Here is a 25,181-nt window from a genome sequence, read left to right on the forward strand (position 1 = left end):
CGCCGCCTGCTGCGGTCGCGCCGTTTCTATTCTTCCTAAAATACAGATATGCTCTATAAACACGCGTGTAATTTGTCAGCGTCCTGCGGTAGCCGCGGGGGAGGCGGCCCGCCCTCCGCCGGCACGGAAGAGGCCCGAGACACGGTACTGAGAGCAGGGACAGGCGGGAGCGCCCCGGCGCCGTAACTGCTGGCCACCGCCCGCTACCGGCGGCCGGGCCTGGCGGGGGGCTGCGTGCGCGGCGGCGGGCCTCCCCCGGCGCAGGGGCAGGGGCAGGGGCACGGCCCGCCCCCGCCCGGCGCGGCTGGCGCAGGCCCCGCCCGACGGCGCCGGGGGCGGGAGCGCGGCGGCCCGCTTAGGTTGCCGGAAGTGGTGCGCTGCCTCACTTCCGGCGAGGTGTGTAAGCGCCGCGGGCGGCCGGGGACGGCGATCGGCGGGGGCTCGGTGGCGGGGATGGCGCTGTGGCTCCCGCGCCCACGGGACGGCGGCCCCCCGTCGGAGGAGGACGAGGAGCGGGGGCAGGCTCCCGCCTCCCGTCAGCGCCTGCCGGAAGTGCAGGTACATCCGTGCCCCTCACCCCCTGCCGCCCCGCCGCCTCGCGCCGCTTCCCGCCCCCGGTGGCGCAGCTCCCCCGCCCCGGCCGGCGCGGAGCGGAGCGGCGCGGCGCGGAGCGGCGCGGGTCGGTGCTGCCGGCGCCTCGGCTGCCCCGCGGCCGCAGTCCGACCCCGCCGCGGGGAGCGGGCCGCGGAGGGACGCGGGTCACCGCCGAGCCCGCTGCGTGTCGGGGCGGGGGTGCGCGGAAGTGCCCGCTCCCCTCCGGGGCCGCTCCGCCGCCCTGGAGCGCGCCAGGAGGGGCGGATGCGCTGCTGCCGCGGGGTGGGTCCGGCGCCTGCCGCCACCCCTGAGTGTAACTGTTCCCTGTTTGACAACTGATGTGGAAGGAGCTGGGTCGAAGTTATCCCGGCATCCTTACGTCTAAAAAGCAGATATCTAAGCGCTGTGTTTCTGTTGGCTAGGGCGAGTCGGTGTTTTATAAATACGTTGTCGGGAATTCTTTGTGCCCTTGCAAGAAGCTGCCATTACATCAGTTTTCCAAACAGTGAAATTTTCATCTTGTTATAAAAAAAAAAATAAATGCTGTAATTCCCAGACAAAGTTGGCACAAGGACTTTGATGCACCTGCATTAAAGTTTCCTTCAAATCATCTTTCACAGCTTGTGTTGTCCTTCATGTCCCTCTGCTAGAGGTTGTCAGCATCACAAATTTCATAATAAGGCACTGGAAGCCTGAGGAGTTAACGCGTATGAATGTTTTTTCTCCACTCTTGGTGGGAATGCATGGCATATGCTTTAGAGGATAATTTCTTAAGTTACTGAGTGAATTCCCAGCACACACCTGGAAGTAATATGAGCACTGTTGCTTAAGAGGTCACTTTTCTCTCCCAGCTATGAGTGGTGACCTCCTCAATAGATGTGACCAAAAGGAGCATATGCTTGTGCTGGGCCTCAGCCACTTCATAACTTAAATTCCACTTTCACTGTCAGTTCAAGGGAAGATGTTGGCCACCTGTTAGGTACTAATCCATATTGGAATGCAGGCAGCAGCAGTTACTTTACTGTTGTGATCTGACATCACAAAACTGATACTTTCTTCTCAGAAGCATATATATTCAGAGTATTGTCACGCTTGGCTGTTGCTAGCGTTGCAGCCCAAAGATGGCCAGAGGGGTTTCAGCTGTGTCAAAAGTATTTTTACAGTCTGGAGATTATTACTGATAGCAGTACATGATTGGTGATTTTGTAAATGCACTTAACAAAGTTAAGGCAGCTTGAATTAGAAATCTCTTCCTAAAAAACATCTAGCTGTACAATACCATGCTTCATCACTCCTGCAAATATAATGCTGCATATCTAAGGTGCCTTCCAGGTGCATTATCTTTGGGATTTAGGCCTGCCTGCTCCTATACAAACTGTAAACTGTCCATTTTCCCTCCATAAATAGCATGTCTGATTTTCCTCACAGACATACAGCCAAGGGATTGAATTAGCCTGCCAAAAAGAAAGAGAGTTCGTGAAGCACTCTGTAGAATGCACGTGGAACCTAGCAGAAGCCCAGCAAAAACTTGGTAGCTTAGCACTGCATAATTCAGAATCCCGCGATCAGGAATCTGCTCAAGCAAAGACTGAAGCTGCAGAGTTGAGATGGAGAGAGGAAGAGTGGAGAAGAAAAGAAGAAGCACTAAACCAGAGGGAACGACAGAATCTGTGGAACACAGATCCTGTTAGTAAGGAGGTATTTAATAAGGTATGACCCATATCAGTGTGCATGAAAGCAAGTGCTAGCTTCTTTTTTTCATTCCAACTGTTAGTAGTCTTGAGTGTTTTCTGTGTCCAGTATCGCGCAAAACCACAGTATGTGTTAATTTTTTTTTTTTTTCTTACTTTGCCTCATGAAAGGGAGCAAGCTGCACTCATACTACAAAACTGGATGATATTTCTCTACCAGAAGTGCGGATGAGAACTTGCATGGGTCATCTAGGTATTAGATATGAGCCGGGACCGTGCACTCGCAGCACAGAAAGCCAACCGTATCTGCGGCTGCATAAAAAGCAGCACAGCCAGCAGGTTGAGGGAGGGGATTCTGCCCCTCTGCTCTGGTGAGACCCCACCTGGAGTCTTGCGTCCAGCTCTGGGGTCCCCAGTACAAGAAAGACATGGACCCTGTTAGAGCACGTCCAGAGGAGGGCCACAAAAATGGTCAGAGGGCTGGAGCACCTCTCCTGTGAGGACGGGCTGAGAGAGTTGGGGTTGTTCAGCCTGGAGAAGAGAAGGCTCCGGGGAGACCTTTTTGTGACCTTTTAGTACTTAGAGCGGGCTTCTAAGAAAGATGGAGAGTGATTTTTTTATCACAGCCTGTAGTCATAGGACAAGGGGCAGTGGTTTTAAACTGAAAGAAGGTAGGTTTAGATTGGCTGTAAGGAAGACATTTTTTATGATGAGGATGGTGAGACACTGGAGCAGGTTGCCCAGAGAAGTTGCGGGTGGCCCATCCCTGGAAACATTTAAGGTCATGTTGGAGGGGTCTTTGAGCAACCTGATGTAGTGAAAGATGTCCCTGCCCACCGCAGGGAGGGGTGGAACTACATGATCTTTAAAGGTCCCAGCCCAAACCACTCCATGATTCCATGTAGTGCAAGTGTTGCCAGATGCACTGAACAATAGTTTCTTCACATGAAGAGCATGCTTCTCTACTGTGCCAAATTCTTAAAATGCGATACTGTTCGTTTGCCTGTAATAATGACTACTGTAATGGAGATTATTTAGCACAAACTTTTTTTTATAGTGGAATCTCAGCTTTGATTTCACAGTTTAATTTGAACAGCTAGTGGATCTTCCAGTTTCACTGATTTAGCTGCATCCAGGCTGCAATGTACATGGTTCTCATTGTTGACAGATCAGTAAGTTCCTACCTGAGGACAGAAGTTTCTCAGAGTTCTTTGGTCAGTAGACTATAATGAGACTTTTAAACTCTAGTAGTAGGTAATGCACTTTTTTAAAGAAAACCTCCTCAAGTATATGACATGAATCTATAATTAGAACATAGCCCTTTAAATAGTAACAAATTAAAATATAATACTTCTATATATCACAAAAAGGTATGTCTGGAGTTTCTGCGATAGTACCATTTTTCTCTTCCTCAGAGTTTTATTAATCAAAAAAGAAAAGAAAGAGAAGATGAAGATGTGTCTGAACCACTTATGCAAAAACATGAACAAAAGATTAGACACTTTGGTGAGTGTGCTTTTTCCAACATTTTGCAGTTCAAACTTCTGCAGGATTTGTGTAGGTTTGCTCCTTATTGTACAGACTGAATGCTAACAAATGAGACTGTTCAGTTTTATTGTATCGGGACAGATAATAATTTCAAAGCAAAATAAGGTGTAAACTGTAGAAGCTTGTTAGTTCCTGTGGCCAATAAGAACTTAAATTAAAAAAAAACCAAAAAACTCAAATGAGCTTAAGCCCTGAAAACTAAAGTTCTAGCAACTTTTTCTGCTGCTCAGTGGGAAAGGGCAGGGACATTCATGGAAATATAAGTCGTGTGTATAAAAGTGTGTGGGATTGTCCATAGCTGTCTCCTTTCAATAAATGTTTTTCTGGTGGCTCTTAAGATACAAGGGTGATGACTGATGAAAGGGAAATGTCTCTAAATGCCTACTGAGAGTATGTGTGCATGGAATTGTGGGTTTCTTAAAATTACATTTATTTCTCCACTAGGTGTCACTTTAGCTCTGTCATAATTGTCAAACCCAATTAAGCACAAATCTGATCTTCTAAAGTAATCTGAAATGTTGATGTTTCTCTGAAGTGCTTTCCGTTCTTAGTTACAGGCTGGTTTCAGATTATGATATAGTATGGCCATATTTGGAATTCCAGAACAATCAAGAACAGGACCGAGTTGGCAAAATTAAATTCTTTGTACCAACTCATTTTTACTAAGCTATTTGGCTTCTAGGGATCTTAAACTGTTTTAAAGGAAGGGTTTCTAGCCTGTGAGCCTTAGCAAGCCTTGCAAATGCCAAGTTGAGGCACAACACTGTCAGAGAATGCAAATAGCAGTGATAGGCACAGGTTCTCTCAAATACCTTAATTGCTAAGTGTAATGATAGCGGAATCAGAAGACGTCTCCCCTGCTGTGCATTTCAGCAGAAAAAAAGAGGCTTTCTTGCAGACTTCCTAGGTACAAGTTGGACAAAATTACTTTGTTGTCTAAATTCAGATTAAGCTGTTACAGAAACAACCTTATTACAGAAGGTCATCAATTTTTTTTCTTACCTTCTAAATTCAAAGCTGTGTTGTTATTTTAATTCAAAATACGTTAAGTGCATTGTAAAAAGGGACAGTACATTAATACTCTGTTCTTTGCATTCTTATTTGCAAACATTTAGAGGATCTATGTTTGTCAGAATCACTGAATGTAAATCTCTATCCATAAACTATTTTTAAAGTATTTGATGATGTAACTAACAGATACCTACACCACTTTGTTAGTGTGTACGAGAACTGATGAAAAATAACTTCTCAATGATGCTAGAGACGCATTAAAATGTAGGAAGTTGTGACTTAAAATCTACTTTCAGTGTCTACAAAGTCTGATTATACCTTCTGGTAATGCTCTTTCAGCATTGGTTAGATGTATAAATAAAACCCCCAAATTTAGCTGCATGCTGTCATTCTGAGGTTAGTGAATTGCCAAGGTGTTACATGTCCTGGGGTATCAATTCAAGTAACTTCCTTGCTGCATTAAGTGATTTATCCATTTAGAATATCGTAACTATGTTTCTCTTATAGGTAGAAATAACTATGTTTCTCTTATTAGGTATGCTGAGCCGATGGGATGATAGTCAAAGATTTTTGTCTGATCACCCGTATCTTGTATGTGAAGAAACATCCAGATATCTCATGTTGTGGTGTTTTCACCTAGAAGCTGAACAGGTACAAAGAAGATGTTTAAATTGTTTGAAAGCGTACAGTTTCCCACTTGCACTATAGAAAAGCTGACCAACTTGATGAGCTGTTTAACTGTTCTTCCCACCCTCTCTCTACTGAAGATAAACTCGGTAGTGCATTGTCACATATATGTCTAGTTACAGCTAATTATCAGTCCCCTTGCTTCTGTGAGCATCAGTTCTCATCTGTTTAGGAACTGGAACAAAAGGAAATTATGCTGAATTTTAGAAATATAATCACAGGAAATATCTTTAAATCATAACTTTAACTTCTTTTCAGAAACGAGCTCTGATGGAGCAAGTAGCACACCAAGCAGTTGTAATGCAGTTTATTATAGAAATTGCCAGAAGCTGCAATGTGGATCCAAGAGGCTGTTTTCGTCTCTTTTTCCAAAAAGCCAAAGTAAGTCAACTTGGGTAACGATGGGAGAAACTCTTGATGCTGTACAGGGGACCAGTGTTTTAGAGAAGGTTTCTTCCTAACCATAAGAGGCTAAATATTTTATTGAGTGACTTAGGCTTATGGCAAAATGTTTTGTTAGCAGTTCTTTTCCAGACAGAATATTTTAGTGTAATTCCAATCCTGAAAAGGAAAGTTTAGTGGATTTTGCTTATCCCAGAGGGAAAGCAAGGTACAGCAGGGGGACAACAGGGGTGTTATAGACAAGTAATAACTAAGTAGCAACAGCAAACATAGACCAGTTTAAGGACTTATTTTGGCTAATTACACCTGTGTTTTCACAGCATACCTATGTATTGTCACAACTTTCCATTTCATCTGCAGCTCACAGTGGGGCCCAAAATAGTGTCCCTTTCCTACATTACTGAAATAGAGCAATCCAGAGCTATGCAGGGGAAATGCGGGAAGACTGAAACTGTGGTTTGCTGTAGACCGCGTTCAGTTATTCAAGACTTTGATGGATGTCAATATTGCCTAAAGGAGTTCAGTTAAAGTGCGAGTCAACTTGTGCTTTACTTTTGACCAGAGTGCTACAACAAGCACCTGTTCTTCTAAGGGTACTGGCTTCTGAGTTGGAATAAAGGAAAGGCTAAAATTAGATTTATTTTTACATGTCCTTAGATAAATCAATTACTTTGCTTCTACGTATAAATACTAGAGATTGTCTTAAAAGAAACCTACCTGAAATTTCATTTTAAATTGACTAATATTATTCTTGAGTTGTTCACAGTTGTTATTCCCCAAAGAGTATAACATGCATTACTGCATGGGTTTTTTTCAGCACTGTGTATGCTTACAACTCAAAAGTAAATCTGGCTGAAGTGCAAATATTTCGTTTTTCTCTTTGCAGGCAGGAGAAGGCTATTTTGAGGCTTTTAAAAATGAACTTGAGGCATTCAAGACGAGAGTGAGAATCTGGTCACAATCACATGGCTTTCAAACTATGTTACTACATGATCTCAGTGTCAATCCTGGTCTCGTAGGAGAGCTGACATCTTTTTCACAGGTACATTTATTATTTCTAGAAATTAATTTAACTAAAGTAGGATTAGGTCCTGCCTTGAGAAGCTGTACCTTTCTGAAATATAAAGAGGCTTATTCCTGGAACTGCTAGCACTCAAGAGATAACGTGCAGTATTATCGATATGCAAGGCATATATGGGCTTTCTTTTTACTTGCTGGAATTCAGAAAGAATCAGCATGAAGTCAAAAGCATGTGTTAGTTCAGTGCGCTTACATTTTCATGCTTAAAATAAACATTGCATCATAAAACTCATCAGATGCTAGAATTGTATTCACAGTCTTTACCACAAGCAGTGAAATGAGCTTTCAGTGTAAAATGACTAATCCTATTCATGGGATCATTCAGGTAAGTCAAGCCTAAGGAAAGTCTCCTGTTGTGATAAAAGGAAACTGATGGTACTTAGGTCTTTTGTTATAGTACTAGTGATGGCCACATTCTGGAATGAAGCAGCAGCTTAAAAGATTGTCAAAAATAAGGTATTAGGGAAGGAGTCACAATTGAAACTACTTATTTGAAATAATGTGATTGAAGTACCTCCCAAGTAAGATCCAACAGCTGAATTTTAAGTAAATGTGCAGTCAAGTGCTAGAAATATTGGGACCAAGTACAAGCTATGCCAGCAAACTTAAAGAATTCTTGACACAGTGAGATAATATTGGTTGATGAATTTTTTCAGAGCTTATTGCAAATTTGTCTCATTTTAAGATGGACAACACAAAGAGTCCAACCTAAGCTAAAATCTCTCTGCTCCTCTTTCTCTCTCCCCCTCCATATACACAGTTAAGGAGAATTAAGCTGTCAATTTTTCATGTGTTGCAGAACACAGGTGATCTACAAGGTTCCATAAACACAGATGTCTGCAGTTTAAACTCTGTGATACAAAGAGATGAAGAAGAATCCAAAATGATGGACACAGTATAGTACTCTTAAGACTGAGGCCAAGTACTTTTTTTTTTTTTTTCTTATCCCCCCCCCCCCCCCCCCCCCAAAGAAACAAACATGGCTATTTTCTTGACACTTATTTTTCTGGGTACTGCACTTTATTTTTGGTGTCAGATTTTTGTTGTTGTTGTTGTTGTTTGGTTTTAGGGGGGAAGGGATTTTGAAGGGTGGGTAATTCAGAAAAACTTGTAATATTGTTTGAAAATGTGCTGCTAGGTTTTTGGTTGTCCTTGAAGAGCAGGGTTCTCATATTGCCGAATGTGAAACTGGATGTGTTTTCTGCTACTAACCTTGCCTTTCATGACTTTAGAAATTAAAGTATGAAAAAAAAAATCTGCACAAATACAATGTTTACAAGAAGCAGTAGATTCTTGGTAGAATCTGCTATTGTCTTACTACAGATGTGGACATGTTTTACTCTGAATATTGGAGATCACAACTGTACTCATGCTACCTTGCTGACATTATAAGCTCTCAAATTTGGTTATCACTAATAGCAATAAATCAATATCTGGTATCGGTATTTCAGATCTGAATGGATTAGATAAAAACACTGGCTTTCTACCTCCACTAAGGGGATTTAAATGTTACATTGTGCTTTCATTAAACATAACTTGGTTTTGTCCTAAAATGTAAGCAACGCTTGTTTACATATGAGTGCTGAGTTGTATGATTTCTGAAAGTCTGACTCTCTTCTTGTTCATAAGGCTAACTTCAGATATTTTTTTAAACCAAGTCTTATAACGGGGAGAAGTATTGGATGGAGGGGATGGAGGGAACTTGAGGTACAAGGGTTCGGTTAAGACTTCAGTTTAAACAAAAAGCTTTGTTGCAGTTCATATAGGGCAAGGTGTCACGCGGGGTTTGAAAGGTATTTCATATGCTACTAAACTAGAGTGGGTTTCTGACATTGCCAACTCAAACAACTGATGTGGAAAATCATTAAAATTTTCCTGTCTGAGGAGCTGGAAATCCAAATACTATTTCTGGACAAGGCCTTCCACAGAACCTCTGCAATCCGAAATTCTGCTGTGCTTTTCTAATTTGCTGCTATTACAGCAGTTCTATCTATAAAAACGTATATTGCAGTTGGAAGACTCCAGAGAAGACAGCTCGTATCTCAAATAATGGTATTGGTACACACTCTCGGTCCTTTACTGTATTGTTATGATTGTATGTAACATCTGGAAGGTATCTAGATTTCAATAGTTCGATGAACACAATCTGCCTGCAGTTGCTAATTCAGGCAAAAGCTGTGCTGAGATCCAGTAATTTTCAGCTTTGGCTGTAGCAGAGATAGGGAAAAGTCTAAGTCTGCAGTATAGACCAGAGTGAGTATTAGTACAAATGCAGTAGCAAAAGTAGGAACTCCAGGTCCACTGACAGAAGTAGCTTTTCATGTGCCTTGTGTTCTCTAGCAGTTCTTTTACAGACAGACTGAGGATAAAGGAGCAAGCAGCAGCTCTGTCCCAGATGCAAATTAGAGATAACCAGCTTCTGTAGTAAAGTAAATTTCTGGGGGTGTGTGGTGGGTTTTTTTGTTTTTTGTTTTTGTTTTTAAGTTTGACAGATACTCCAGAGAGGATAAGTAAACACTGCCTCCCCCTTAATAATTAATTAATTATTCAGGGAAACTAATAACTTCAGGTTGTTTTTCGTAACTGAATGTTATCCACAAGGGTAGTAAGGGCAGTGTAGCACAGTGACTTGCAATTGCTACCATTAGCAGTAGAGCCACATTGATCTAGCAACCTGTGATACACTGGAAGTTATTTTTAAAGTTTCTAAGGGGCTAGGATTGGATGGTGTGGGAATAAGTGTCAAATCATAAGGAGATTCCCTCCCCCTTCTCCTTCTGGCTAACGGAAACTTATGTAGGCTGGCAAAAAAACAAGCATAGCTGCTTTTTATTGAAATCAAAATGCATAAATAGAACTAAGCAGCACATCAGGGTTTCTCATTGTAATGTGGTAGCTACTGTTTTCTAACCATGACTTTTTTAAGGAAGTGCATCTCTAAACTCACCCGGTCTACAGCCTCCATACTGGTCAGCCTTTGGCAAGCTTGCTTTAAAATGTAAGGAAAGCTGCTTGCAGTGATAGCTGCTGCCCATAGTGTTCATTTATAGTAAGGGGAAAGCCTTACAAATTCTACAATTACCATCTTTTTTAGACTCAAACGTGTCTCAATATTGATAATGCTAAAACTAGATGTGCAAATGTAGTCCAGGGTACGTCAGCACCACAGCTCTGTAGTTGCTTACAAACAGTCACTGCAAAAGGAGATGGGGACCTGCATTTGTAGGACACAGCTGCTTCAGACGTCGCCTAGACAGAGTTGTTTGTTTCTCAGGTTTTGCTGACTCTTCTTGAAACTCTCAATCTGGTGAGCATAAAAGAAAGGGCTAGGAGAGTTCACTGAAAAACAGCAATGCCTGCATTACCTGGACTGTTAAAAAGTGTGGCCTGTGGAGGTTTGTAACTCCAGTTATCCAGTGAATAAATAAATAGAAGAGCTGGTCAGAGACATGAATTAGTAGTATGAACTCATGAAAACCAGCCCAATTGCTACTATAAAACTTGCTACAGTAATATGCCAAAGTTAATAATTTGACCACTGGAAATCCTGGCACTGGCATCAATGAGCAGTTGTTTTTTGAAAGATAGTGGGAAAAGCATGTTCACTAGTGAAGATCATCCAGCTACAGGCTCACCAGATTACAGTTAATCTGTTCAGTATCTGCTGTCTTTTTACTAATAAAGTCTTATACAGCTGCATAAAGACAGAGGCTTTACCAAATGTGTTACATACCATTGAAACTCCATTTCTCATGCCTGCAAGGTAGTTGCTCTGAGGGCAGAAATACAAACATAGTAATAAGGCCAATCATCCAAGCAATAGTTAAGGGCAATTTAGGCCCAGCAAAATCACCTAACATTTGTGCAAGCAAAGCTAAAAGAAGGTGACTGACTTCCATGAGATCAACCTACATGTATGCCAGTTCTGGTCTGAAATGGCTATTTGCAGAATGGTGGTCATGGTTCCCCACAGCTTCTAACTGGCCCCAACTAATCACTCATTCAAGAAACATGATTTCATGTCATTATCATTGCTTTGCACTACATTTCATAAGTGAGTAAATCAATCAATGTGCTTTGTAATTAAGCTGTATTCTGAAATGTGTTTCCTTCACCAGTCAATATTTGCAAACATAAATATTTTCTGAATAAGAGACACAAGAGCATCTGCTTTTGTTAAAGTCAGCTACTATATTATAAAAATTATGTATATTTAATATAAAAAATACAGCATTAAAGTAAGAACCACAGGCAACAAAGTTTTATCATAACGTAAGTTAAGGACAACATTAGACTTTAATTATTGATCAGTCTGGTAGACTACTTAAAGAAATCCTTGATTGCTGAATTTCATGTAATGAAGTGTGAGCTGTGACAGATGAGCAGAAGTTAGACCTATTTTCACCTGGGAGTGGCAGCATCTTTCTGGCTCACATCTGGCAACTTGGTTTGGAGGAAAGCATAGATATGTGGCCAGATCTTATTGGTTTCTGTTCCAGAGAAGGATTTCAATAGCCCTTTTTCCCTAAGGAAGAAAAAGAAGAAAGCATTACAGAAGTTAAATTGTTTAATTGTTCCAGGATCTCCACCTCACTTTAAGATTGCCCTGGCAGGAGTATGCAAATATGCATGTGATTTAACACCAAGAACAGCCGTCACATTGGGAATGCAGGCTGGACGTGTGTTACTCTGTTCCTCAAACAGTGAGGTATTGGCCGCATCAGTCCATAAAACTGACAGCTGTCCACAGAGTACTTAGTAACAAACTATGAAAGGTAAAAATAAGCAGCAGCAATGCAGTCGTATAGCACATGCTATAAAGCAGTCACCCAAACAACTGTGACTAACCCAGTATTGTAAAGTTAACACCTCAAGGATCAAAGAAGGTGCATCAGAACAAGCAAGTGAACCAGGCACAATGAAGTTATTCTGAATTAGTTCTAGTAGCTAGCTTTATCTGTAAAGTATGTTGTTATCAGTACTAATAATAGCTTAGGCCTCTGTCTTACTGTGGTGCTTTGAGACGTTTTCACCTCAGAAAGCTACCAAAGTCAGGAAAATCATTGTCAATCCAGAAAAACTCCTTCTTTAAAACTTAACCACCCCAAATATAGAGCTTCTAGTCTTCCGCTCAACAGTTTTGTTAAAGCATAATGAAGGGTGGTGGATATGGAGACAGAGGAAGGACAGTCACTTCAGTGGTGTTCCCCAGGGCTCAGTATTGGGGCCAGTTCTGTTCAATATCTTTATCAATGGTCTGGACGAGGGGATTGAGTGCACCCTCAGTAAGTCTGCAGATGACACCAAGTTGTGTTGACCTGCTGGAGGGTAGGAAGGCCCTACAAAGGGACCTGGACAGGCTGGATCGATGGGCCGAGGCCAACTGTATGAGCTTCAACAAGGCTCAGTGCCAGGTCCTGCACTTCGGTCACAACAACCCCATGCAATGCTACAGGCTGGGGGAGGAATGGCTGGAGAGCTGCCCCAGGAAAAGGACCTGGGGGTGTTGGTTGACAGCCACCTGAACATGAGCCAGCAGTGTGCCCAGGTGGCCAAGAGGGCCAATGGCATCCTGGCTTGTATCAGAAATAGTGTGGCCAGCAGGACCAGGGAGGTGATAGTGCCCCTGTATCCGGCACTGGTGAGGCCGTACCTCGAGTACTGGGTTCAGTTTTGGGCCCCTCACTACAAGAAGGACATTGAGGTGCTGGAGCATGTCCAAAGAAGGGCAGCAAAGCTGGTGAAGGGTCTGGAGAACAGGTCATACAAGGAGCTGTTGAGGGAGCTGGAGTTGTTTAGTCTGGAGAAGAGGGGAGACCTTATTGCTCTCTACAGCTACCTGAAAGGAGGTTGTAGCGAGGTGGGGGTTGGTTTCCTCTCCCAGGTAGCAAGTGACAGGATGAGAGGAAATGGGCTCAAGTTGTGCCAGGGGAGATTTAGATTACATATTAGGAAAAATTTCTTCACGGAGAGAGTGGTTAGGCACTGGTACAGCCTGCCAAAGGAAGTGGTGCAATCACAGTCCCTGGAAGTGTTCAAAAAACGTGTGGATGTGGTGCTTCTGGTTTAGAGGTAGACCTGGCAGTTAGGTTAACGGTTGGACTTGATGACCTTAAAGGTCTTTTCCAACCTTAATGATTCTATGATTCAGGATGTTGTCAAAGACAGTCTGATTTCCTTGCCTAGGCGAGATAAGACTACAGAGCTTGACATGGTGACCTACTATTATCTACATATTAGCAATGTGATATTTGCAGCTTTACATTAAGAGAAACTTGGTGTATAATTTTGGCTCGTAAAAGAACTAATAATTTATTATCATTCCACAGTGCAAATGGCAGTATTCCCAAATAGCTACTTACTCCCAAAGACTATTCCTAGCTGTGCCCATCACAGTCCTGTTCTAAGAACAGCCACTTTTAAATCCTCATTAACAGTTTTTCTATTTGTGTATTACTTCTTGACCCCTTGCCCTCGTTAGGAGGGCTTCTACTTATACATCCAGAACAGAAAACACTGTTAAATCTTCCAAGAAAGGAACTGTCTCTGTTACGTTACTAACCAGATCCATGTTGCTCAGAACCGTACTGTAATGTACTGAATTATGCATAGCACTCTTTGTAAAGCTAAATATGGCTGCAGTGAAAGGCTCTTTTGCTAAGCAGGCTCCTGAAGAGATTTCACGCAACAGTGGAAAACATACTCACTTTACTGGGTTGATTTCAACTCCATAAGAGTTGATGAAAGATACTGCAACAGTGAATGTGGTATGAGTAGCAGTGTATCTCTAACTGCAGAGATCTGTTCCTTGCTATGCTAATGTGGAAGAAGCTTTTAGAATATGGAAGAATAGATTTTACTACTTACCGATAATATTCTAGAACAGGTTTTGTTTGTGCATCATAAGCCTGCAGCCTCTTGGTAACTGTCTCTGGCTTATCATCGTCACGCTGAACGAGTGGCTCTCCAGTAATATCATCAATGCCCTAATGACGGTTAAAAGCAAACACTGGTGTGTATTTCTTATTTCTGTTTAAGTACGTTTTGTGTCATTTTCTATTTAAATTATGATCAGTTTCCAGTTCATCAAGGTGTAGATTTCTGCTTATAAAGAAAAAGTCTACTGCCCATATCTTACCTGGAATGTAAGATGTTGACTTTCCAGTAAAACAGTCCACCAGTTAAAAGTATTTTCTCAGTATTGGCAATGAACATCAGGTCATAGTAACCCGACTCATTTGTCCTCTGGAACACTCATTGAATATGGGAAATATGTCAACAAAACATTCATATATGAGGGAAAACAATATTGTTGGTAATATGTTCCTGAATAACAGGAAACAAGGAAGAGACCACTTGGACCTTTGTTTGACAATACTAAAGTGGGGAAAGGAGTTAATGGCCCTTTGCTTTTAAGTTGCAAAATGGAAGAGTTATCATTTAGCAACAGCTGTACAAAAAATGGCATGAAAGCCAGCTGAAGTTTTTCTAGGATTCAGTAAACAGAGGTAGGGACCTAATGTGTGAACTATGACAGCTCCTGCTTTACTGCACATTTCACCTCCAATTTACTGAAGTGCTTTAAGTGATTACGGAGCTTTTAAGCCTTGAAACCAGCAATGACTGAATAAATTATTGACCACTGGCATATCTCATGAAGGACTAGCTAGTGGCCTAAAAGTTCGTTCCTTCTTAGGTGCCTTGAATCATTGTGCATCTAAGGACAGAAAATGACCCACCACAGATATAAGGGACTGTTTTCTCCTTCGTACATATTAATTAAATCCTCAAGAATTTTTATTTTCCCTAAAGACAAGTTTAATCTGACATTTGGAGTGGAAACATGAGTGATCTTGCAAGTACAAAGCCAATTAGACCACAGAAACATGTTCCTTTCCTGACTGCATTCTGGCAGTCAGTTTCAGAAAATGAATAACCGTCAATGTTCAGTAAGCTTCTCTGTTCATGAAGGTGTGAAGAAAATCTGTTCCAGAACAATTGTATCATACTAGAGATGGATTTATATGGTCAAACTTACCTTGTTTATATAACACAATCATTTAAAACACTCAGGTGTTTCTTTCTAGCATCTGTGCAGGAAGCCATACTAGTGCCTTCGTTGTACCTATCAAATACTGAGCCTTCAGCCTTGCATTAACTCTAAAGCCGTAATCTTTTGGTTCTGTTGAGTAAATAAACATTTTGCAGGTCTATTTAATAACAGAGACAACTGTATTTCAGCTGTTCAGCTCCATTACATGGTTTCACTTAAATACTGCAATCTGCTTTACTATGTTACGATATTCCTGCTAATTAGTGGAAGGTAGAGTGGAGAGTTCCTAATAGCAAAGCTGTTGCAGCTGAAGCCCACTCTTTGTAGGTCTGATAATCCTCTGTTGCAGCTCACCTATGCTCTCCTGTGATTAAAAATAACCATGACTTAAAACACCACGTTTTAAACAATACAAAGGTAGTGTCTCCAGTTGCTAATTTCCAGTGCTTACCTGCTATTTCAGCTGGCCTCTTTTCCTGCAATACTGCAATCCAAAAACTACAAGGCCTGCTATGCTTCTGATGTAACTTAATAGAGCTTCCAGGTGAAATGTGATGCCACAACAGGTGAGTTATTTAGAGTTAAGGATGAAATATAGCTTAAGCTGAGTTGCACTAAGGCTAATCTGAGCTCCTCAAAAATCTCAAGGTAACAATGTACGATCATTATCTTCAAGTTTACTATTCCTCTTTATCATATCTCAAGCCATAACCTCTTTGATCTGTTGAGAAGCTTCCCTGACTGGCAAGTTACTACATCTAATTTTGCAATACAACAGCTGTTCCCTTGAAAATACCCTTCCTGGTTAAATACAAACACAGGGAAAGCATTAAGTGGATTCCTCTGACTGACGATTCGGTATGCTTCCTAGATACAAAGAATGAGTCCTCTGGAGGACGGAAAAGAAACTACATTTTGGACTGTACATGCTGCAAACTTGCAGAACAGGCTAAGAACATGCCCAACTTCTATGCCAGTGTGCAAGACAGAGTATTCCAGATCAGTGAACAGCTTTAACAAGAGCTTAGAAAACACCATGGTGTTTCATTCTGCAGGGGACAAACACATTTTCCATCAGCTTGAGCTTCTACCAGGTCACTAACATACTCCCAGAGGCAGGGTGTTACCAGAAAGGTCTGGGGCTCCTAGGAGATGAAATGAGCCTTTTTCTTCTGAGCTACTGTGTTCTGCAACAGCGCAAGCAAACAACATTTTACTGCAATTACCAAATGCAGTGCAACATTTGTTTAGCGCCAACACTGATATGTACTGCTTACCTGCACTTTGGGAGGACTGAATTCAAGATTGTAGACTCTGCCACTAGCAGGGTGGATCCAACGTGCTGTGAGCCGACATTTTATGGTCTCAAATGGCACGTCTAGGTCAATCACAGTGTCTATTCGACATTCTTTATCCAGGGCTTCTGCCTGAGCAACTGTTCTGGGGAAACCTTTTTAAAGGAAACAACTCCATAAAAATCCAAAGGCAGAGTTATAGCAAGAATTACCTGGATTCAGTCATTAGAGAAAATAATTGTCAGGCAGAAAAAAAAGCATTGTCATACTGTAAAGGTTGAAGAGGCATCAGATTTTCCAAGTATTTTTCACTATGTTATGGCCCTTGTTAAACGCCTCCCAGCTTCCATTTCCTCATTTCAGTTAATCATCTTCCCAAAAGTGTAACAAATAAGTGCAAAAAGACCCCATACTCATATGTACTACATACCACTATATTGAATAAAAGCATTGTTTACACATTTGGAACAATAAAAGCTACAGGCATTTCACTCAGAGGTCTGGAACAACCTGGAAACATTTGTGACAACTCTCATTTCCACAGCTGTGTAAGGCTTAAGGAGGTGACCATTTTATTCAGCTGCAGTAAGCCCCATGTATCTACCGGAGGCAGTCCAGGATTAATTTTACATAAAAGAGTAGCTTTAGAAAGAGTTCTGGAAAGTCTGGTGTATCAGACTGTCCTTGGGGATGATGATGGTGAGAACAGTCAGGCTGAGCAGGAGTATGTCTCTTCACTTAAAAGACACTGCATTTTGCCCCCTGAACTCCATGGCTCCAGTAGCATGCCTTCAAAGACACATGTTACTACTAGGGAAATGAAGTGGAACTTAAGAAGGAGAGAGGGAAACAGAGAAAAAGAAAACCAAGGTCTCCACAAAGAATTTAAAATTAAAAATTGACCACAGGAGCTTCAGCGGTCAAAGCTACTGCAGAACATGCTATTGCACCACAGATTCACTGGAACAATACCTCTACCCACAAAGCTCTCGCACAGTCTCATGTTCTTCAGTAGCTTTTAATTTTCATCATACTATACAAGTAAACTTCTCCATAAAGGCAAATACTGATAGGTACAAACTTAAGAAACTCTTCTTTGTATAACATTGGTTGACAAGTCCATTGCCTGAGTAAGGAACCAGCCAAGAACCACCCTTACAACAGAAAAAAAAAAAAAATTTTATGGTCTTAAGGCTACTGTGTTTTGTCTAACACATCACAAAAGGAAAGAGCTGATTAACTCAGACCAAGCTTTTGCTTGTGCATTAAGTCTGATGCACCTGGTTTGCATCACAGTCATCCACTATCCTCATCGTATTTCTCTCACGTTCACATTATCTCATAGAAGCGCTTCTAGATGTTAAGAGCAGAGGGAGAGCCAGGACTCCAGCACTGCTGTTCTTTCTTACTATTGACAAGCTAGTCAGCCGCCACACATCTTAGTTATGCAGCTGGAAAATTAGTTTGCTTTGGGACTTAGTAATGAGAAACTTCCTCAACAAATTAAAGTGCCTTTACAAAAGGATTCATTGAAACTGAACCAGCGTTTGCTGCATACAGGGTTTTCTTGATACAGAAAAAATAATCTACAAGATGTGATGAATCCAGGAACACAGAGAAAAGTGCCCTAATTATACAGCACATAAATCTAAGCAGATCATACTCCCCCCTCCTCCCCCCCAAACTCAGACTGATACATCTGCTATGACTCTAGAAGCCACCAACCTATTGTAAGGCAGTGGAAATGAGTATTTGCCTAAGTGAGCCAACAAGCAGCTCAGCAACTCTATTTAGTCTGACCTAGCTGACCTCAGCTGTTTGTTCTGAGTTGCAGTTATCAAACTAAAGACTTTCTGGTTAACATATTTCAACAGAATAGTATTGTTCCTACACAGCCAATTATGCCAGAGCTATCCCTAGTGTAATTCACCGAGTCTCACTGCAAATGCTGATGCAGACAAAAGTTCTGCTCCAAAAGTATAAAGAAGGCAGCACGTTAACATGCAGCAGAAACTGATGTATTCTCTTACAGTCTCCACACCATCCTCCTGTTAAGAGTTGCCAGTGTGCCCTGCTATACTGCTACGCATCCAGATCCACAAGGCTGGAACTATGTGTACACAGGACCTGGAACTAAAGAAAAAAAAACAAAAACAAAAACATCTGGAGCTCTTTCCTTTATTGATTAGGTTTCATTGTGCTGTTCACTGTGGGAATTAAGCCTTTGTCTTCACTAAGCAGGAACATGACTGTGACTAAAGCCACCAGAACAGATCACTGTACTAGAAGCAATTATAATAAAGCACTAAGGGAATAGAGAGCACTGTGGGTCTTTCACTCCCTCTAAATAAAAAGCCACACCAACAACTTTTTAGTTTTATCTACTGAGACAGGCTGTGACTAGAATCTGAAAGCACACACATCCAGCCTAGATACTATCTTTGCACTGCGCATCCAACCGTACTCCCATGGGCTGGGGTAAGAAGAGCCATTCAGTTCATGAAGACAGCAGCAAATGCATTTTCTCTCTACCGTGAATGCTGAAGCAACGACCTTACACTGCAGAATTGCAGAACAATTCATTCTGAGAACAGAATCAAAGAGCAAATGAAAGAGACCTTTTAGAGCACTTAAGCAGTGTTTTTGTTAGTGATTTATTACACACTGCACTGCTGCAGTACTTGCTTTCCATACTTAACTTGTTGCTGCACCACATACCTGCCTCTCTGTTTAAATAATTCCTCAGCCCCATTCTACAAAAGTGTTCCATTCCCCAAGGACTTTAACAAGAAAAGGCTTAAAAAAAGCATAAACTTCTCAATGTGTATTTTAAAGGGGAAATAAAGCATAAGAATTACCAGAATTACCAGTTTTGAAATTATACTGGAATATTGAACTACCCTTTTCAACATGAATTAAACATCCCTGTAACACTCTGAAGGCGGGATGCACCCAAAGCATTTCACAGCCAAAGAAACTGGGGCAGACTAGTTGCTGAAGGTTTCACAACAAGCTGGCAACAAACACTGTCCGGTTACTATGACCCAAGGATGGCTACTGGAGTGTAGCTATCCACAAGCGACCAAAGCACTCCAAGCTTTCCAGTGCAGATTTTCTCTCCATATATAGTGACATCCAGTATGCTAACTTACCGTCCAATAGCCAATTGTACTGATCTAGACCTTTTAGCTCATTCAGCATTAGTCGTGTCATGATGTCATCTGGAATAAGCCGCCCTTGATCAATGTAGGACTTGGCAAGGATTCCAACTTCTGCAAAAGTAAGAGAAGTCGCATTACACTATCTCTGACCTCCAGCAAGTGAAAAAAAGCCCACAAGCCTGCAAAAAATTTGTTTTGGTCAGGATGGCGCAGAACAGTAAAGTTGTAAACAAGACAGACAGCATGCTTGCTGAAATTCAAAAACAGATCACCAGTTAGGATCTGATCATGCAAATACGTATCAGATTAATTATATAGGTTTGTAGTTCCACAGATGGCAACAAGGCATTCAGCACACCTCTATGCCCACACCCTCTGAATAATTTTACTCATAAGTATTTGAAATATTACGTTCCAAAAACTAAGATCAGGAGAGGCCATTAGGTAAAAGAGTCTTCAAAAGAAGAAATGTATAGGATACAAGTTCATCAAGATATCAGCCCTCAGATTTTCTGTCAAGAAAGTTATTTTCTCAGTGTAGTGGCTAGTTATTAACTTATGACTTCACTACGAAGAGAAACGCCTTTGGTATTTAAGAGAGCAGTATGCAGTAGGACACTCTTGCCAGATATGTATTTTTATGATTACTAGAGTTACAAGAGGATGTTTATAGATGTTGTAAGCTATTTATGGGAACATGCAGACACTGGTATTTCCCCATGGAACTGACTAATCTTTAATACCAGTCATTTAGCCCACTGGCTCACTAAAATGCCATCCACACATCACAGTTCCGGATATCACACCATGCTCCTACATGACAGGCAGCAGCACGCTGTAGTTCACCTAAATCATGGGTACAGCCGGGAAGAAATTCATTTGCCTGGGTTGCATCCTAGGCACAAAGTCTCTGTGGCCTTTGTTTATAAAACAATTACCCAATTATGCAAGTCACCCAGAATAGCAGCTAGGTTGGTTTTATTGTGGATCTGCAGAAACCTTTACTTGCAGCCAACTCAGATCTCGTTACAGTAAACCAAACAGAAGAGAAAATGGGATGGACTGACATACCAACACAAGATACAACCGCTTTCAGCAGAAAGCAGTGAAGAATGCCAGTCCCATCACTTGATGCAGTATTGGAACGTGCAATAGTACAGAGGCCCTTCTTCAGATAAGGCAACTGAAAAGCAATACATGCCCTCAAGTAATGCAAACAGTAGATTTGGTGCTAAAAAAAAAAAAAAGTAATAAAGGCACAATTTCCCCTTACTGAGTGTTCATATCTATAGTCAGGCTTTGAAAAGTTTGGAGACCGTTTAGAAATAGGCACTATGCACTTTGGTCAGACTTCAAATAATCCTCACAATGTGGAAAAGAGTCAGACTCTGGTGTTTGAGTCTTCCAGCACATCACAAACGGGAAAGAAGGTGACAGTCTGCCTGGGTACAAAGTGTCAATTCTTTTCCCTACCTCCCTTCTTCAAGGTCAGCAAGTCATACCTCTTTTATTATTCTAGTGCACCTTGAGCTATGTACCCTGCAAAAGTAGGCTGGGAGGAGGAATAAATTACATCTAGATAGCTTAATGTGTACTTGATGCTTGGACCTGTTACTGATTTACGCTGCAGCATTGCTCCAGCCAGAATGATCTAAGAGTATGCACAAGGCAAGGTTGATCGGGAACGGTACTAAGATATTTTGGAAAGACAGATGAGCTTTTGGGCCCAGAGAGGTTTAGAGTATGGCAAGCTGTAAGGTCCTATTATTACACCAACAGAGCTGGAAACATGCTGCCTCCCTCCACAAACCTCAGGTCGTTCAGAGAGTCACTATTACCGAAGAAAAAAAAATAGGCACAACTGTACCCAAATAGTTATATGTTAGGACCAAAAAGTTTGTATACATGGCTTCCCCTCTCTCCCCCCCCCCCCCCCCCCCCCCGTTATTGGGTGTGGGATTGCGTGAGGTTTGGGGTTTTTTATTTTGTTCTTTTGTTTTCAGCTTGGATCTGAAACCACTACAGGCATGGCAATCTTTGGAATTAAAGGTAACACAGGTTTCTCTTCTGTCTAGGTGATAACAGGTATCCATGTTGCATGGTTTTCCAAAAGATTGGCACATCCTAACCACATTACAGCAGACAAGCTCTAGCCAGATTCAGACAACAGGTTGCTTAGCACTAGAGAGGTGGTCACAGACTCTCCACTCTCCAAAGCAGCAGAACATGGTAATAACTGCAAATTGCTAAGGATGCTCACATGTTCAACAGGACTTCCATTTTCACAAGACAGCGAATGCCAAAAATGGCACTGTATAACTATTGTTAATTATATTTAATTTTCCAAGTGTTTTAACTGCCCAACTTAGCCTGACACAGTTCCCAAAGAACCGGGAATTGCAGGACTCTTCTGTTATAATCAGAACTCATAAACTCTTTGCCTCGACGAAACTTGTCAAAGTTCTCTAAGCTGCCTCTCAGTCCCTCTCTCTCCTTCAGCATACTACTTACTGCTGCTACCTCAGTACTCATCTCAATCCTTTGGAGGCCATTTCTGCCACCAGTGACTCACTTTCAATAAAATTAAAACAGAGCTTCACCTGGGTTAATTAGTGAATGAAAACCTCTGTAGCAGATTCCTACAAGTTCTACAGTAGCTAATTCAGAGCAAACATCTTCATCTCTTACACCCTCCACCGGCTTCTCTCCTCACAGCCAAGGTTTTAATGTATCTGCTACACTTTCATTTCACATCTTGGTTCTCCTTCACATTCTTTCATCTGTCCAACCCACCTAGAACACTTTGCCGAATCACTTTTCTTTCCACTACTTCATGGCTCCCTCCTCAAATCAAGCCATGGGGTATTTCCACTTGCAATTTCCTCTTCTCACACGCCCTTCAGCTTGATTCTGGTGCTCTTTGATCTTGCTTCCAAGACATATTGAAAGAACAAAAAACATAAAGCATTTACTAAAATAACATACTTCCTTCATCTTCCGGAATGCCCTCCTTTCTCACTAGGTCTTACTTATGCTGAAAGTTCATTAACAGCAACAATTTTGGTTTTGTGACCGTCTGTAAATAAAAACTTACACTTGCGCAACCAAACAGACAGAAAAAGCATGAATGCGATCAGAGATGCCGGCACAGGTGGTGCTCCTAGCAAATGTTTAACTTGTAGATATCAACTGTAGTGAAGTCAGTCAACTAAGCCAGAGTCATTGTTCTTGCAGAGCAAACAGAATTCGTGTGAAAAAGAGATGTGGAAAACACATCACAACTGATTTCATAATACAGATAATTTTTCACCTTCAAACCTGCTTATAAGCTTCCAAAACCAAGACTGCCAGTTACCTAACCATAATACTGCAGTGATACTTACAAGTAAATGTAGTCCTCTGCAGCTTCAAAGTGCTGGAAAAAACAATACTCTCACTTCATCCCATGCAACCTGAAATGTTTCTTACAAGGTTTTTTGACCCCACCGTGAAGAAAAGCAGATACAGAAGTCAGGAGGGGACCTTTCATCGTTGCAAAAATCCACCAGAGAGAGGGGTTGTGGCATCTCAACAGAGAGCCAGAGGTCAAGCTAGGACTACGTAGTAAGTATAATTCGCATCATTACCTAATACTAGCAACTCTGTATGCAAACACAGACCATGCTGAAACCTAAGCACGATATAAACTTGTTGTAAGATCATAATAGTTTACAAAGCACAAGGTAAGCAGTCTGAAAATTTTGCCCATTGTTTTTGGAAAGCACCGCTACAGTTAGGCCTGGCAGTCCGGGACACGGCCTTCTAATTTTGGAATAGCTGGTAATTCTGGGTGGCTCTACTTCTAGCCACCTAACGGCGACCTGAAAAAGTCTGATTGCCCAGAACTCCTCCTCTTGCCCCGCCTGTTAAAAACATGATGTTTTTCCCTCTCCAGGTGTTTCAGAAACACCGACAAAAAAACGCTGGGTGCTTACGAAAAGCACCACGACGAGGACAAAACGAGCTGTTACAAAACAAGGAAAAGGGGATACGTTCACGCTTACAAAGAGGATGCCAAGTGACAGCTTTTAGAGGCCGAAGCCTTGAGGCCTACTTCGGTGGCCTCTGGCCTCCAGGGAGAGCTTGCCTGAAGACGCCCAGTCTCGGGGGGCGGGCACAGAGAAGCGGGGACCGGGGAGCAGCAAACCCCCTTCAAGAAGCCCCCAGGGGCTTGGGGAGCCGCGGGTGGGTGGGTGGGAGAAGGGGAAGGAACCGTCCGTCCCACCCGCGGCGGAGCGGGGCTGTGTCACGGGGGAGCTTCCCGCCGGCCTGCGTGGGGCCGGTTCCCGCCGGGGCGGGGGGCGGAGCGGCGGGGACGATCCGGGGCGGGCGGCCGCCCGCCCCGGATCGTCCCCGCCGCTCCCCCCCCCGCCTCAGGACCGTCCCCGTTCCCACCTGTCCTCTTCTGCATGTTGTCCCTCAGCAGGTCGCCGCTGGAGAGGTGCTTCATCCCGAAATGTTTGATAATCCGAGAGGAGACGGTGCCTTTCCCGGAGCCCGGGGGCCCCATAATGACGGCGCGCAGCAGCGGCGGCACCACCATGGTGCTGCTGTTGCTCCTGCTCCGGGCAGGGGCTGAGCCCCGGGCAGGGGCTGAGCCCCGGGCGGAGCGAGGCCCGGGAGCAGCGCCGCCTTCCCGCGGGGGGGGTGGGAAGCCGAGGCCGGTCCTCCCAGGGAAAAAAGGGTGGCAGCTTTTCTGGCTGTCAGTCAGCGGCAGGAAGGAAAGATCCTTTACGTATAAACACGGGGAGGGGGGGTAGATAACTACAGCAAATCGCATTTTAGAAAGTACAGCATCAGAGAGCATTAGGGCATCGCTGCCCTAAGCGGCCCTGAGCAACCTCCGCGCACCCCCTGCCCAGGAGCCCCATTTCGGCCGCCCCCGCAGCCCTCAGTCCCCGCCCCGGCCTGTTCCCACTCCCTGGCTCCCACCTGGTGGCTGCTGGGCTGGTGGCCCGTCCTGTTGCTGTCACTGGCCTGCTCGGCTGCTGTGAGGCCGTGGCTGCCGGGGGAGGTGCTCAGCTCCCGCCTCATCCGCCCCCATGCAGCAGCCCGGCTCTTGCTCGTCTCCGACAAATAAGATCCAACTGTAGGGTAGCAGGCAGCTACGTTTTTAAAAAGCTGGGTCTGCGCTTTGTGTAAGATACCTGAATGTGAACTGCTGTAGGTTGGCCTTGTTTTCAGCGGTGTTCTTCCGAATGACATCCAGAGGCCCCTTCCCACAGGTACGATTCAGCGATTCTCAGCTGCCCCAGAAGACCGTGTTCTCACCAAAACAGAGGGCGGTGCCGCTGGCCCGGCGTCCGCTGCCATCTCCGCAGCAGGAGGAGCCAGCCTTCCTGCTAAAGATCCATCAGCTCTGGAGATGCTGATGGATCTCAGCCACGGGGAGCTAGAAGGGCCGCAGTGAAAAAGCGATCTCACAGAAAGCAGAGCTAAAGGCAAAACATTAATGAAATTCAGCTCTCCGTGTTAAAACCTTGTTTAATTGCAATGGTTTTACAAGAGATTTGCAACAGCAACAAGAAAACATTCAAATGGACATGTGGTACTTCACAACGGTATGAAAGTGGGAATATAGCCCAAAACCTGCCCGGTCGACAAAATAAATTGCCTTAGC

General features: G+C 43.1%; 2 protein-coding genes across 7 annotated transcripts; one reads left to right on the forward strand and one right to left on the reverse strand.

The window, feature by feature from the left end:
- CDC37L1 (cell division cycle 37 like 1, HSP90 cochaperone) lies at positions 1–11,419 on the forward strand. Of its 2 annotated transcripts, none has more exons than XM_082336659.1 (7): positions 1–144; positions 2,023–2,304; positions 3,701–3,791; positions 5,380–5,495; positions 5,790–5,912; positions 6,820–6,975; positions 7,813–11,419. In XM_082336659.1, the coding sequence occupies exons 1-7, from the start codon at positions 49–51 to the stop codon at positions 7,912–7,914; spliced, it is 966 nt and encodes a 321-aa protein (XP_082192785.1). In that variant the 5' UTR covers positions 1–48; the 3' UTR covers positions 7,915–11,419. The 2 variants fall into 2 exon arrangements, with proteins under 2 accessions (XP_082192785.1, XP_082192784.1); XM_082336658.1 differs by lacking the exon at positions 1–144 and adding an exon at positions 386–558.
- AK3 (adenylate kinase 3) lies at positions 3,893–24,897 on the reverse strand. Of its 5 annotated transcripts, none has more exons than XM_082336662.1 (6): positions 24,494–24,897; positions 19,514–19,633; positions 16,344–16,516; positions 13,881–13,999; positions 11,419–11,538; positions 3,893–5,487 (listed from the first exon to the last, which is right to left on the reverse strand). In XM_082336662.1, exons 2-6 carry the CDS (start codon positions 19,572–19,574, stop codon positions 5,481–5,483), a joined length of 480 nt encoding a protein of 159 aa, XP_082192788.1. In that variant the 5' UTR covers positions 19,575–19,633; positions 24,494–24,897; the 3' UTR covers positions 3,893–5,480. The 5 variants fall into 5 exon arrangements, with proteins under 5 accessions (XP_082192788.1, XP_082192789.1, XP_082192787.1 ...); XM_082336663.1 differs by lacking the exon at positions 24,494–24,897 and adding an exon at positions 22,906–23,667; XM_082336661.1 differs by lacking the exon at positions 24,494–24,897 and adding an exon at positions 22,316–22,408.
- Positions 24,898–25,181: the final 284 nt, after the last annotated feature.

Source organism: Platalea leucorodia (assembly GCF_965183815.1).
Source record: "Platalea leucorodia genome assembly, chromosome: Z".
Lineage (NCBI taxonomy): Eukaryota > Metazoa > Chordata > Aves > Pelecaniformes > Threskiornithidae > Platalea > Platalea leucorodia.

Bases quoted from the DNA above. Each gene is read 5' to 3' on its own strand.
- AK3 (XM_082336660.1), bottom strand. From the start codon at position 24,368: ATGCTCTCTGATGCTGTACTTTCTAAAATGCGATTTGCTGTAGTTATC. The intron at 19,634-23,956 runs GTGGGAACGGGG...TTACTTTTGCAG, and splicing joins CAACATGCAGAAGAGGACAG to AAGTTGGAATCCTTGCCAAG. The intron at 16,517-19,513 runs GTAAGTTAGCAT...TCCTTTAAAAAG, and splicing joins GTACAATTGGCTATTGGACG to GTTTCCCCAGAACAGTTGCT.
- CDC37L1 (XM_082336658.1), top strand. From the start codon at position 454: ATGGCGCTGTGGCTCCCGCGCCCACGGGACGGCGGCCCCCCGTCGGAG. The intron at 5,496-5,789 runs GTACAAAGAAGA...ACTTCTTTTCAG, and splicing joins TTCACCTAGAAGCTGAACAG to AAACGAGCTCTGATGGAGCA. The intron at 6,976-7,812 runs GTACATTTATTA...CATGTGTTGCAG, and splicing joins AGCTGACATCTTTTTCACAG to AACACAGGTGATCTACAAGG.